The 14,729-nt window shown below is 40.1% G+C and overlaps 2 protein-coding genes across 2 annotated transcripts in view; one reads left to right on the forward strand and one right to left on the reverse strand.

Moving 5' to 3' along the window:
- Positions 1–14,729, reverse strand: part of LOC134795419 (uncharacterized) — a 217,164-nt gene that overhangs the window by 86,206 nt on the left and 116,229 nt on the right. The gene's annotated exons all lie outside the window — the stretch shown is intronic.
- Positions 1,206–14,728, forward strand: LOC134795397 (histone-lysine N-methyltransferase, H3 lysine-79 specific-like). Its single transcript, XM_063767228.1, has 5 exons — positions 1,206–1,866; positions 11,412–11,772; positions 12,319–12,472; positions 12,716–12,870; positions 13,138–14,728. Exons 1-5 carry the CDS (start codon positions 1,797–1,799, stop codon positions 14,726–14,728), a joined length of 2,331 nt encoding a protein of 776 aa, XP_063623298.1. The 5' UTR covers positions 1,206–1,796.

Genomic DNA, 14,729 nt, shown 5'->3' on the forward strand with positions numbered 1-14,729 from the left:
AGCTAGCGACCGCATCGCGACTGTATCTATGCGAACGCGCGACAGCATAACTACTGCATCGCTACAAAAAGTCGCCGTGGGCGAGGGGCCTAAAAGTTTTGATGCTGGGCAATACCGCAAAGTATAGCGCCATCTTCAGCTGTGAAACTTTTCTTAACTATTCATAAAAGTCATTATGTGACATTATTGTATTAACTCACATTTATAGACGGGTCTAACGCGAATTTTATTCCGTGTCGAAACGTCGGTAAATCAAGGTAATTGAATGAAATTCGCGTTAGACCCGTCTATAAAATGCGAGTTAATGTGTTCAAAACGCAAAAGTTTTAAATATGACATTATTGTATTGTCACCTGACAATTATTGTTAGGGTGGTATTCCACTTATTCAATTTCTTTGTCTAATGTGTTATGCGTCTCACAGTTTGCTTTAATGAGAGAGTGAGAGGAAATGATATTGGACAGGTGGAATACCACCCTTAGTAGTAGAAGTTATATTACGGTGCCGATTTTATTTTAGTATAATATATTATAAAATTTTCAACGTGGTGAAATAGGTACCTGCCTGATGTGGGGCTACACTGCGTACCGCAAATTCCATGAAAAATTGGCGCAGTCAGCGGTCGCGTGCGTGCTGAATAATCACGCAATCAAACCTAACTATTGTTAATCCCTGTATAGCATTCATGTCCCTAGATGTCCCGCAAAGGTATGGTACCTATGTCATAGGGTCTCGTCTCCATCAGCCAGCGTTGAAGCGCTGCCGCCTGCATTTAATTTAAAGTAAGTAGGTATACGTAACAGGTCTGATCTAGGCCGCAAGTCAATGGTTTCGTGTTAATAACGTCATAAAACATAAGAGCATGATTTATATTATTGAAGCATCAGGCTACTTTCACTCTGCGTCATTCTTGCTTGCCTTGAATACTAATCAGAGTAATAGTTAAGCATTTGCTCGATGTACCCACTCTTGAGTCTACATAATATGTTAGATTCGTTTTACTTTCCATGGAGTGTCCTCTGAGACGTAGGTAATAAAAGTATCTACACTACGTAACGACCTACTTTGTAACGCTTACAAAGAAAAATGTCATGGTCAAAAATGTTAAGTTATTTAAATTAAACCAACAAATGGCCGACATACGTGCCAGGTAATTAATCTGACCCATAGCAATTTTCGCGTCGTTTCTTGCCCTAAATGCAAATGGGAAGAAAATAGCCTCAAGTCCTGCCGAGCACGTGAAACATAACGTCGCCATGGCTACAGGCATTTTCAGTGCACAGTCCGGCATTCGACTTGAAACGAACCAGTATATAAGTGTAACACCAAAATCCGTAACAACTATGGTATGGGGGACATGTTTACACTGGTTCGGTTTATGCGTTCGCTTGTGAGAGGTCTGTGTGGGGACAACCAGGCCAAGTATCGACCGACGGCTTTCACGAGGCTTTCCTCTGAAACGCTCGCATTCGCGTGACGGCCGCTGAAACGGTAACTGAAAGATCGAGAGATAAGTCGCGCATTCGCGTCATTTTTATAAGCATGTGGCATGGTGTGGTTGCCGAGCTTGAACCAGCTACATTGTGATTTTATGGGACGAGGGGTCTAGTATCTGGGTGGATTATGTGTGTGAATCGAACCGCGACCGCCGGACCGCCGTCCGCGCCGGAGCGCGCGCGCGTCCATTTTTAAACACCGTTCCGAAGCACTCATTAGCCGGTGCAGCGTAAACTACGGCCAAAAGAAACGCAACGTGTGTGCAATACGGCATTAGAAAGTGTAATGTATAGTGTGCGATGCTGTCGGTGCAGGCAAGCAAGCCCACGCTAGTGCAACAGAAGAAGCAGCAGTGGGCAAGGGAGAGAGGTTGGTAGTTTAGTGTCCGTCCGTCTGTTTACAAGTTTGTACTCGGCCGCGGCCGTGCGCTGCAGCACGGAACATTTTGCAACAAATTCACGGTTATGGTTACGATTTTTTATTTCGCGTCTCGGTGTGATAAGTCTTTTACTACTACGAGGAGGTATCTGCTAATAGACACGCAAGTTGTAAACTGGAGTGGATTTTAAAACTGCGGCGGTAGGTATGTACATACCTTCTCAATTTTGTGAACTACATAAATAGGTATAGTGCCTTCGTGAAATAAAGTTTTTTCACTGGAACAACGTGGATAACATATTAATTATAATTGTATAAATTTAAGTCGCTGTAAAAAGCTTCGAAAAATTAGTTACCTAATAGGTAACCTACTTTCGTTCCTCCGTAAGAATGGAGGAAAGTTGTTTTCACTGCGAATTATGGTTTTGATCTAGCAAGGAAAATATCAAATTACTCTGGTGGTCTCTCAACTTTACTAAGAAATAATATCCGCATATAAACTACATACCTGTATGAAAAAATGCGTTTGACAATTTTAGTGAGACATGGTAACTCAGCAAATTACGTTAACTTTAAAACTCCTCACTTCATGTCATTAAAAAAATATTTGTATAAAATTGGACTTTAATAGCTATCATAGAGTTGAATTAATAACTGCCGTACTATATGGCTGCGTATGCGGTAGAGGGCATAAAATATAGGCAAATATTTCTCAACTCTCAAAAAAAGCATAATTTCTAGTTTGCTTTTATGATATTTTGAAAAGCTTAAGGTGCATTCCAAGGGACTTGATTTACTAACGAGAACACGAAAACGAATTAACATTAAAATTTCTGTAGGTATTTATAAGTATGCCCCTAATATTTACAATAATTTTGCTAGACCTGTTTAATTAGTTAGGCATGGTTATACGAGAAACGTCCTCATTAATTGCAAACTACGAAACACCTGTGTGTACCTACACATTGATTAAACTCAATAAATAATGTCCTCTAAACTTGCAATAAGGCATGTGCTCCAAATCCGTATTTTATGAAAGTCAATCGAGCACGCAGCCCCAATTTAGGAGTTAGGGGGACATCCAGTCTAGCCGGCGAGACGTTACTTATATATGTTACGGGCAACTTGATAAGCACGGTCACTACAAATAATTTATTAATTTAATCTTTATTGCACAAAAACAAAACTTATCGTACAAAAGGCGGACTTAATGCCAAAACCATTCTCTACCAGTCTACTAATAATGACCGGTCTGTATGCATACTGTCCGCATCAAGTGGGCAATGTAATTAAAACTGCGGGATTAATCACTTTGACCGATCAGTATGAGCAAGTATGAGTAATGACCACCCTAGCTTAAGCAATGTAATAAAACAGATGAGCTGTAGTGTAGGTTTAGTTTAGGTAAGAACTACAAACACTCACGGAAAAGATTCTTTTATAGAAAAGAAGGTTTAGGTTAGGTTAGGTTAGCCCCGGGGTGAATGCACAAACGCATTTCCCCTGCGTAAAAAAAAAGGTTAGGTTAGAAAAGAAAACTGTTCGAAAACTAGGTTTAACGGTAGGGTTAACAGGGGTTGTTAACGGGGAACTAACCCGCCCCGGTTAAAGGAATATGTAAATTCCGCCCCTGAAATTCTTTCACGGAAACCCCGTATTGCAACAACTCTGAACATGCAAAAGTACTAGCGAGCGACACTATGGAAATTAAGTACAAGGCCCCACTTATGGAGACAAAGAGACCCTCAAAATGACAATCAAAGCATTACAATCGATTTCCTAACAGGCGGATATGGAAACACAATGTATTGGACAAACATTTAACCGGCTGAATGTGACAATGCCATGGCCTGGTCGATGGCGTCCGCACGCACTCTCGTTCATTCGTGGCTACATTTCAAGGGCATACCTAATATAGATAGGTCTAGGTACATTCCATCAAATGAACAATGACCTTTCAGTCTTTCACCGCGGCCATGAGTCACATTAATACCGAAATAGAAGGCTTTTAGAAAAGTTACCGACTATTATAACATCGTTAGCGAAGTCACGAATCACGATATACCTACCGATCTTGTGCCTATTGCCTAAAAATGATATTGATATTTAATAGCATTAACATGGGTTCGATATGTAAGTAGGTAGGTATATATACATCATGTTTTACAACTATAGTGTTTTCCTCGCGACGCTCAAGATTCCAGTTTTGGAACCACACGCTCATTTCGGTTTAATCAGGGTCTCAAACAAAGCGCGAGAGGTAAACAAGGACTGTAATGCTCCCTTTAACAGGTATTATCTTATTGTTTTCGGGGGCCCTTGCGGATACACTTCGACCCATAGGAATGCAATTACCCCCTAGAGAAGATCCGTCAACTACTATCAAGAGCTTTTCCCACCATATCAATGTGCCGGATGATGGAGCTCATGGGTAGCGTTTTAAGGTCCTTTGGTTCCAGATATCCCGCTCCAAAGTCCTTCATTAACAGGTATTAGAGATCTCTTCTAATATATCTCCTCTATACCTATATTGACAATTAACTTATATTAAATGTTAAACTGTCTGTTACCTCTCCATGCTTAAACCGCTTAAGATGTTTAGATAAATATAATAAATAATAATAAATATTCTAGGACAATTTTACACAGATCGCCCTAATCCCACAGTAAGCTCAATAAGGCTTGTGTTGTGGGTACTAAGACGACGATATATATAATATACACACATATATAAATACTTATATACATAGAAAACATCCATAACTCAGGAACAAATATTTGCGATGAACACACAAATAAATGCCCTTACCAGGATTCGAACCCGGGACCTCCTGCTTCGTAGGCAGGGTCACTACCGACTCGGCTAGGAGAGGAGGCCGTTAATGAAGATGAAATTTGGTTTAGGTTTGAGGCCCGAGGAAGGATATAGGATAGTTTTTTTATCAATCATCGTCATCATCATTCCACCACGCATAGACGAAGTCGCGGGCAGGAGCTAGTATTTAATAATTCCAACCAACTTAGGTACTTACTTACACACTTTATTTAGTCAAATTCTAGAAAGTTTAGTTTGCCGGCCAAAGCACTTAAAAAACTGGAGCAATTTATTTCCAGTATGTCGATCGTGTCCTAGCAGGCTCCTAGCAGGTAGGAATGTTTTAAACCTAGCTACTATTCGGGTATAGGGCTCATAGTATGAGGCTGCCACCCGAATAATATTAGGAGTAGGTAGACATTATTGTTATTATACCTACTGTATGAGCCTCATAATAGTCATAATATGTAATATGTAGTTTATGTCTATAGGACTATAGTAGGTACGAGCCATTAAAAACAAAAGACGATCACATTCCATAATCAAAAGCCTGTATTTTTTTTTAATATACAATTCGTATTTTAAATGTTTACCAGTGGCCAGTAGTGCAAAACATTCAGTGTGGCCTATGTATTTGCCTTCTGCAATTTCTTTCTTGAACACTAATGGCTCGAAATATTAAAATTTTCGAGTAGGTGCCTACTTAATTATCATTATTAAAATCCTTATCTACAACCGTAAAAGAAACATCCGCTTAAGCCCAATCTTTTTGTAATAAAAGTTACCCACTCATTAAATAATGCAGTTTCGTAACACAAGTGGATAGATGTTATCTAATGACAATTGATGTATCCGTCGGCGTAGCCAAAGTTGCACAAAACGAAGGATGATTACCATTTCCGGGCAACAATTAAATGAATTAAATTATCGTAGCGTTAAATAATAAAAACAAAACAAAACAGCGTTCTCGACCGTTTTCCCCCTAGACCCCTACATACGTTACAAACTATGAATAATCAGAGTTCAAACTTATAATGGTTTTGTCTAAGGCGATGCGCCCGGGAAAGTGACAGGAGGAGATCTCTTTAATCCGTGTGCGCGAGAGCGTAACCGCCAAACAAAATTATACGAAATATTATTGCAGGCCACTAGGTATCTACTCGTTTTTCATTTATTTCCGTTATTTTATTGTTGAAAACGTTCTCATAATTATGGAAACGTGAATTTATTTAGCCATTGATGAAGAAACGCGCTGCACCGTGTCGAGGTAGCATCATCGATACCTGCTTTTTAAAATAAGTAGATAGTGATCATTTATTAAAACCTATTTACTAAAAACTATAGGTTTCTAAAATAACAAAGGAGTAACGTTTTCGAGCGAGGTACGAGAAATAAAGTTGGTCAGTTTGAGGAGTACAGCCTACAGTTTAATTTTTTGCTCTTATTTCTGGACACACCACGAGATAACGAGAAAAACAGTCCCTCACATATACGTCTGAAAACCTTATTCAGATTCAGGAGCCTGTGTATATAGGTACCTAATCAGGTAAGTGTATGAAAACTGCCAGAGATACTGAAATAGTCGGTGTCAAGATTGTTTTGCACTTTTGCAGCACGCTAATTCGCGTCGATACTTTACTAGTTAACTGTACATCCCATATCTACGTTTTCCTTAACTATAAGATGTCGTTGTAGGTAAAGTTTATAATTATAACTTAAAACGTAGGTAAACCATTTAAAACAATTTATTATTCACAGTACACGCACACACTACGCACGCAGTTATTTTCACGCATTTCAATTTTATTAACGCTCGCCTTCACATACTTGCAAAGAAACTTCATTGAAATGACCACAGATTTGTTACGAATAATGAACATTGAAAAAACTTGGTTGTTGTTTTAATAATTGCCCAATGGCAATGGCATATATCACGCGCACTATGAACACAGACCTATTACAGATACCTACTGTCCTACTGTTAGATAAACAAATTTAGTCATTATAGGACATAGGACATTTTTAATCATTAAGTTATTGAAACAAATACAGGGTGTTTGGTACATCGTTTGCCAAATTAAAACGGCAGATAGGTTGAGCCATTTGCTATCTACTCATGCCTAGAAAAACAAAATTGGCCATGGTTTTTTTTACTAATACTGCGCAAGTAAAGATTTGGAATTTACGAAAAACTGGCATAGAGCTGGAAAAAGAAACGGCGCAAAATTAAAAATTTCTAGGCCTGGGAAGATAGCAAATGACTCAACCTATCTGCGGTTTTAATTTGGCAAACGATGTACCAGACAACCTGTATATTAAAATTATTTCCGTAAATCATTTCGGCCATTATTTACAGCACGCGTTACCTGCTTCTGCTGTCATACGAAACGAACGCCATTTACTGTCCAGTCCAGTATTTTGTATCATTCTGTATATTTATACTTAGGGTCTGCCTACCTATGAGCTGTATGGTGTGTTTCCATTGATTAATCCCACTGCTAACGGTAATCGCTCACGCGTGGACTTATTATTTGCGTGCCTCGGTAAGTTAAATTGCACACTTTAGTTCGTAGTTATCGTGACGAAAAACATGTTCGCGAAACAATTATAACTTTGATATGTAACCGACACTAGAATTAACGGTGCTAAATTATCAAGTGAAAATTTAAGAGCGCTCTTACAAGAAAAGTCGAAATAATGCAAAATTGATGATACTAGTCGACGAAATTCAGGACTTTGCGCTCATTATTAGAAACAATGAGTACTTGTTCCAGTAAAAGCGTCTTCTTATCTTTATAAATATTGTTGTAAATATTAGAAAAAGGACTTATTAAATTAGTAATGATTTTTTTTCTGATGGTCGTTTCCGAAAAACCCCGTGAAGCACTGAATGGCGAGCTCTTATTTGGAAATGTTGAGAATTTTACTCTGCTAAACCTGGCTATTTTGTATTACTAATACCCTGTACTTTAGGCATATCAAACTATATTTTTCCTACATACCTTTGAGAAAGAGAAAATCAAAGTAAAACGAACTCGATTTTCTCTCCGAAACAAGTGTCAATTCCTACGAAAATCTACTTAATATCGAAGTCATTTTCATACTCAAGCAATCTGCAACGTTTGCTTATACTGTTGGTATACATTAGTGTTTATGAAATTCTACTATAATTTTTTGGCAATTTTTTGAAAACTACTCTATATTACCGATGACGCGCGCTGCGCCAGCTCAGTGCCGCGGCAGAGCTTGTAGAGGCAGGACGTGTGTCGGTCGGCTCCGCACATTTTCAACGGCGACGACGAGGTTTTTTATCATTGTGTGCGGCGAGCGCCGTGTAAAACGCTATACTGTGTGCGTGTAAACCGCAACGAGAGACTTTGATCCTAGCACTGTTTTTATAGTATTATAATTTATAATGGTACAGTTTAATAAACTACCGGACAGGATTAAAAATATTTGAAACGACCTGACATTCTATATGTATTTATTTGACTCAAGATAGTACTCAGGGTCTGATGATGGAGCCGGAAGGTGGTCACCGGTACCAATCAACCATGCAACTAAACCACTTCGTGTTTAGGCTCGTTTTATTCATCTCAACAATATCTTTGACACAAGATAGTACTCAGGGTCTGATGATGGAGCCGGAAGGTGGTCACCGGTACCAATCAACCATGCAACTAAACCACTTCGTGTTTGGGCTCGTTTGATTCGGCTCAACAAGATCTTTGACTTAAGATAGTACTCAGGGTCTGATGATGCAGCCGGAAGGTGGTCACCAGTACCAATCAACAATGCAACTAAACCACTTCGTGTTTAGGCTCGTTTTATTCGTCTCAACAAGATCTTTGACTTAAGATAGTACTCAGGGTCTGATGATGGTGCCGGAAGGTGGTCACCGGTACCAATCAACCATGCAACTAAACCACTTCGTGTTTGGGCTCGTTTGATTCGGCTCAACAAGATCTTTGACTTAAGATAGTACTCAGGGTCTGATGATGGAGCCGGAAGGTGGTCACCGGTACCAATCAACCATGCTACTAAACCACTTCGTGTTTGGGCTCGTTTGATTCGTCTCAACAAGATCTTTGGCACAAGATAATACTCAGGGTCTGATGATGGAGCCGGAAGGTGGTCACCGGTACCAATCAACCATGCAACTAAACCACTTCGTGTTTAGGCTCGTTTGATTCGTCTCAACAAGACCTTGGACACAAGATAGTACTCAGGATCTGATGATGGAGCTGGAAGGTGGCCACGGGTACCAGTCTATCATGTAACTGAACCACTTCGTGTTTGGGCTCGTTTGATTTGTCGCAACAAGATCTTTGACACAAGGTAGTACTGAGGGTCTGATGATGGATCCGGAAGGTGGTGACCGGTACCAATCAACCATGCAACTAAACCACTTCGTGTTTGGCTTCGTTCGATTCGTCGCAACAAGATCTTTGACACAAGTTAGTACTCAGGGTCTGATGATGGAGCTGGACTGTGGCCACGGGTACCAGTCTACCATGTAACTGAACCACTTCGTGTTTGGGCTCGTTTGATTTGTCGCAACAAGATCTTTGACACAAGGTAGTACTGAGGGTATGATGATGGATCCGGAAGGTGGTCACCGGTACCAATCAACCATGCAACTACACCACTTCGTGTTTGGCTTCGTTCGATTCGTCGCAACAAGATCTTTGACACAAGTTAGTACTCAGGGTCTGATGATGGAGCTGGACTGTGGCCACGGGTACCAGTCTACCATGTAACTGAACCACTTCGTGTTTGGGCTCGTTTGATTCGTCGCAATAAGATGTTTGACACAAGATACTACTCAGGGTCTGATGATGGAGCTGATAGACAGGTACCCGTCGCCACCTTCGCGCTCCATCATCAGACCCTGAGTACTACCTTGTGTCAAAGATCTTGTTGAGATGAATAAAACGTGCCTAAACACGAAGTGGTTTAGTTGCATGGTTGATTGGTACCGGTGACCACCTTCCGGCTCCAACATCAGACCCTGAGTACTATCTTGTGTCAAAGATCTTGTTGAAACGAATAAAACGAGCCTAAACACGAAGTGGTTTAGTTGCATGGTTGATTGATACCGGTGACCACCTTCCAGCTCCATCATCAGACTCTGAGTATCACCTAGTGTCAAAGATCTTGTTGAGACGAATCAAACGATCCTAAACACGATGTGGTTTAGTTGCATGGTTGATTGGTAATGGTACCTTCCAGCTCCATCATCAGACCCTGAGTACTGTCTTGTGTCAAAGATCTTGTTGAGACAAATCAAACGAGCCCAAACACGAAGTTGTTTAGTTACATGATAGACTGGTACCCGTGGCCACCTTCCAGCTCCATCATCAGACCCTGTGTATCTTCAGTGTCAAAGATCTTGTTGAGACGAATCAAACGAGCCTAATCATGTTACTACATGGTTGATTGGTATCCGTGACCACCTTAATCATCATCAGATCCTCAGTACCAGTTCGTTTTTAAACCCTCGTTGATACAAACTTTACAACCTATAGGTACCAAATGCAATGACGAAACATGTAAATAAGCGAGTAGGTACCTATAATTTCTTTCGAGTAATATACCTTCATAAGTACGAGTATGGGGCTATTCATAAATTACGTCGTTTCAAATGGGAGGAGTGGGGGGGGGGGGGTCTGGACATCGGATGATGGTAACATGACGTAGGAGGAAACAGATTCATCCGAAGCTTGATTTTTGGATGATTTGAGGGGTGGGGGGGGGGTCAAAAATCGTCAAAAATAGATGACGTAATTTATGAACAGCCCCTATGTACATTTGCACTGCATTTAGTATTTTCGTACTTACCAAATAACAGTTTTAGAACTTTAAAAGTTAAGTACAGTTAGTGTTGTTATGGTTGATTTCAATATGCTTCGCGAAGGATCAAGAATGTTTAATCCATCATTGTAGTGCGAGTGTGGTAGAAGGGATCGGCATACTGAGCTCGCACGGCCTGCCGCAGCGCGTAAAATACCTAAACTCGCTCAACGCCGAAATGTAATAGCGCTCTTAACGCCCGTAAGCAATATAAATATGAATGCAATTTATTACTAAGGGCACTGTACGAGTAGACAGTAATGAGTAGACACATATAATTTACCAAAACAATAGTCTTTTATTAATGAAAGTCGTATTTAATTATCCAGTGTTTATTAATAACATAAATATAATATAATAATAATAATAAATCATTTATTTCAAGTAAGTTACACTCATATCTTGGTACATATGTTGATAGGTTTAATATATGCACATTTAAACCTGTAGCTGTAGCATATAGCATGTACTCGTAAGTAGGTAGGTACATGTCATACGAAGGTTTCGAAGAAAATTATCCCCTTCAGCCGATCGATTTCAGCGAATTATCCTACTGAATAACTCATGCCCGTACCGTGCCGTACTAGGCTTGCATGACATACAAGGATGTTTACCTATATGCTGCTTGCAGGGTAAAAAACGTACAGTCACTGAAAATTTATAACCTTCGTTTAAAGGAGTATCGACTAAACTTAAAAAAAAACCCTTTGTGAATAGGGGAAAGTTTCAATAGAATTTTTACGAGTAGCGTGAATTCATATTTGAAATTACTTTACGTTTGGCTGTGGACATGGAAGGTTTCTATTCGTTCGTATCATGTTAAGGTTAATTTAATTGTTCATTAAATAATTAATCTTTTTTTTTACAGAGGAAATGTCTCATCTTTACCTGCCATGGGGTTCAGGCGAACGCTACACTAACCGTGTTCAAGCGCGTAACCAATTTGCAAGCACTTTGGAACTGCACAAACAACCATACGAATACGAAGAGGTCAGCCACCAGAGGAGTCCCAGCTTGCCGCCGATCCATCACATCGACGACAAATCTAAGGATGACAAGAAGACTAAGGAAGTGTTGAATAGGAACATCCCGAGCGCGAAAAGATTCGCATTCTATGATGAGGACGGAGAAGGGGACACCTCGGGCTACGGCAGCGAGACCGTCAACCACAGGGGGCAGGGCGCCCGCAACCCTGTCATGGCGTGGCAGCATGACAGCAAGGAGGACAAGTATGTTTAATACCATCAAATACCATTACACATTTAAAATGATTCATAGAAATTATAAAGCGCTTTACGCGGATAGAGATGCAGAGAAACGGTACCCCTCTGCATAGAAATTTGTATGCAAAGGTGCTAAGCTAATGTCATTGCTGGCTGTACATAATACTTACATACTCTAGAATCGTCCCCGTATGCTTTACATTATACATATTTATACCAGGTACTTACATTTCTCTGGGAATAAATTGTGTAAAACTTTATATCTAAAGTCAATAAACCTCGCTTTCTGCTCTTGGGTTTATTAACTTTCTGTAACATTATTTTAAACCACCTAGCGCTTAATAAAGCCAATAAAATAAAATGCGACACTTCTCATTTTTATTAGACTGTAACAATATTATAGTAGCTAAACCCCGTTTATTAGAATATTAGGTACATTAATTAATTGTGGCATTCTATCACAGAACTTTTCTACTCGTCAACTTTAATGGTTGAATTAAGACTTCGTCACTGACCTAAATTTGACTAATTGAAAGTGAATGTTCGGAACAGGAACCGTCCTAACAGTGGTGGCAGGTCGGAGGGCCCGTGGTCAGGGCGCAGCCCGCGCTCCACGGCCGAGGAAGGCCGCCCGCGCTGGGGCGACCGCGGCGTCGCCACCGGCCGCCTTTGGGAGCCCACGGCGCCCCATGAGCGACTACCCCAAGTAAACACTATTACTATGAATCATTGATCACCGTCCACTGACCATTGCTTCCCGAGTATCTGTCAAGGAAAGGATGGCGGTACCACCGATAAACGGTGGTGCAAAATCAACACTATTTTAACTATTAGGATGGTGTCACTTCAACGCACTCCGGCGCACTCACTGGTTACATTTGTTGAAAAAATTGTTTAATTTTCGAATGAACGAAATCAACTTTAAAATAACTATTTTTTTCTCATACAGATGCAGAATCAAAAGAAAGGCACCCCTTCGTGGGTAGAGCGGGGTCTGAACATGATTGAAAACACCGCGGAGGTACTGGTCATCGACCAGAGGAGCTCCACCAACTCTGGCTTTGACTGCGACAGGTCGTCCTGTAATGGGAGTGACGAAGGGAGGTACGTACCTTGCTACATTAATACATTTTAATAATTATTGGGGTATATTTGACAGTAGGTACAAACAAACTATATTAAATCATCAAACAAACAACATTAAACTATAACTATATTATATATCTAATGTTTAGTTCATTTCATTTTTATGTGTATGGTTTTTCCTTGTTTTTCTTTTATCTTGTAGTTTCACAGTGCCTTGGTTTTATACTGTAATGCTGTGTTACTTATTTAATCAATAAATAAAATAAATAAATAAATCTTTTCCAGAACATTTTTACGAGGTCAAAACGTTCCGTTAGAACCAGAAATAAAAGCTCAGCGCGAGAACAAACGAATTAAAGCTCTAGAGCTGCAGTCAGCTATACTAAATCAGTTGGAGGATCGAGAAAAACGACGCCAAGAGGAGAGGGAAATGAAGTTAAGAGAAGAAAGACTAGAAGAGCTTCGTTTACAAAGGCAACAAGAGCAAGACAGGCTGAGGGTTGAGCAAGAAAGACGGAGGCACGAAGAAAAACAACTTCAAGAGCAAAGAAAATTAGACGCACTCAAAAAAGCTCTCGAAGACGCGGAAAGGGCGGCTAAGCTAGAAAAAGAAAAGAGGTTTAGTTGTCAGAAACAAATAATGAACCAAAGCATTTCTTTAGAGCCCAGATCACGACGTGATACTCTGGAAACCAAACCAAAGATAGAAGACAGTGTAGTAGAAACCATACAAATTAGCGAAACAATAAGTCCTACAAAAACTGATAGAACGTATGATGTGCACTCCGCTAAAAGCCAAAAACCTGATTGTAATTCACATCAGACCACAGAATTTAACTCGCCGCGGTCAACTGGCCCTGGAAATTTGAATCTCTACATTCATAGTGTTCCACCATTGGCGCTGACAGATAACAGATTCAATATTGTACCCATTGGTATAAATGGAAATGGTGAAATCGTTAATGGGCAATCGAACGCCATTCAACTTGCAGTTCTGGTTCCACAAAACCTTAACAACAACTACTTTAATGTTTCAATGAATACAGTTAGTAATAGTGAATCATTAGAATCAGGCAAAGTATTAACACCAAAGAAATATCGTGGGCCGCGAACTAAGGATGTTGCTACGCAAACAGATTTTAAAATGTATAAATCTACAACAGACAGAAAAACGGATACCGACGAAGTGGAAAGAAACGTAGATAAAAATTATCCCAATATTGATGAAAATGCGCCACAAGAAAGGTCACATAATTCTATGAAAAAAGATCGCAGGTCTGACGATAGATACAAGAAAGATTTAGAAAATCGACCCAAATGGGGAGTTAATCGACCAGCGGCGCAATATAAGAAACAAAGTGAGAAAGATCCATTTTATAGTCAAAAAAGAAAAATGCGCCAAAAGTATAGGAGTCAAGCGCGACAGTATTTATCACACTCGAGCGATGACAGCCGCTCGCCGAGCCCGCCGCGCGACAAAGGCACCGAACACAACACTAAGCCTCGGAACTCCCTTAGCCAGTCGTACTGGAGAAGCAAAAGGTCCAGCCTGGATCTCTCGAAGACAAGCAATGCGTCTGAACCAGACAGCAAGATACTGAGCGAATATCTCGGACACACCAACGATGCAAGCGACAAAAAATCACCGAAAATGTCTCCAACAAAAAGGATAACACTCTCACAAAAGTTTATAAACGACAAATACGGCAACAGAAAAATGTGGTCCGACGATCAATGTGATAACAAAAATTTTAAGTGCAACTCGCTCGATATTGAAAACAGAAAAAAAATACTCGATCAACTCAACACTGCCAAAAGAGACTACTTAGAAAGAAATGACGATCTGGAAATAATTTCCATGAGACCAAAATATTAAA

This window comes from Cydia splendana, chromosome 12 (assembly GCF_910591565.1).
Source record: "Cydia splendana chromosome 12, ilCydSple1.2, whole genome shotgun sequence".
NCBI classification, from domain to species: domain Eukaryota; kingdom Metazoa; phylum Arthropoda; class Insecta; order Lepidoptera; family Tortricidae; genus Cydia; species Cydia splendana.

Coding starts and splice junctions, on each gene's coding strand:
- LOC134795397 (XM_063767228.1), top strand. CDS start 1,797: ATGCTGTCGGTGCAGGCAAGCAAGCCCACGCTAGTGCAACAGAAGAAG. Junction 11,773..12,318: donor CATGACAGCAAGGAGGACAA/GTATGTTTAATA, acceptor TGTTCGGAACAG/GAACCGTCCTAACAGTGGTG. Junction 12,871..13,137: donor AATGGGAGTGACGAAGGGAG/GTACGTACCTTG, acceptor AATCTTTTCCAG/AACATTTTTACGAGGTCAAA.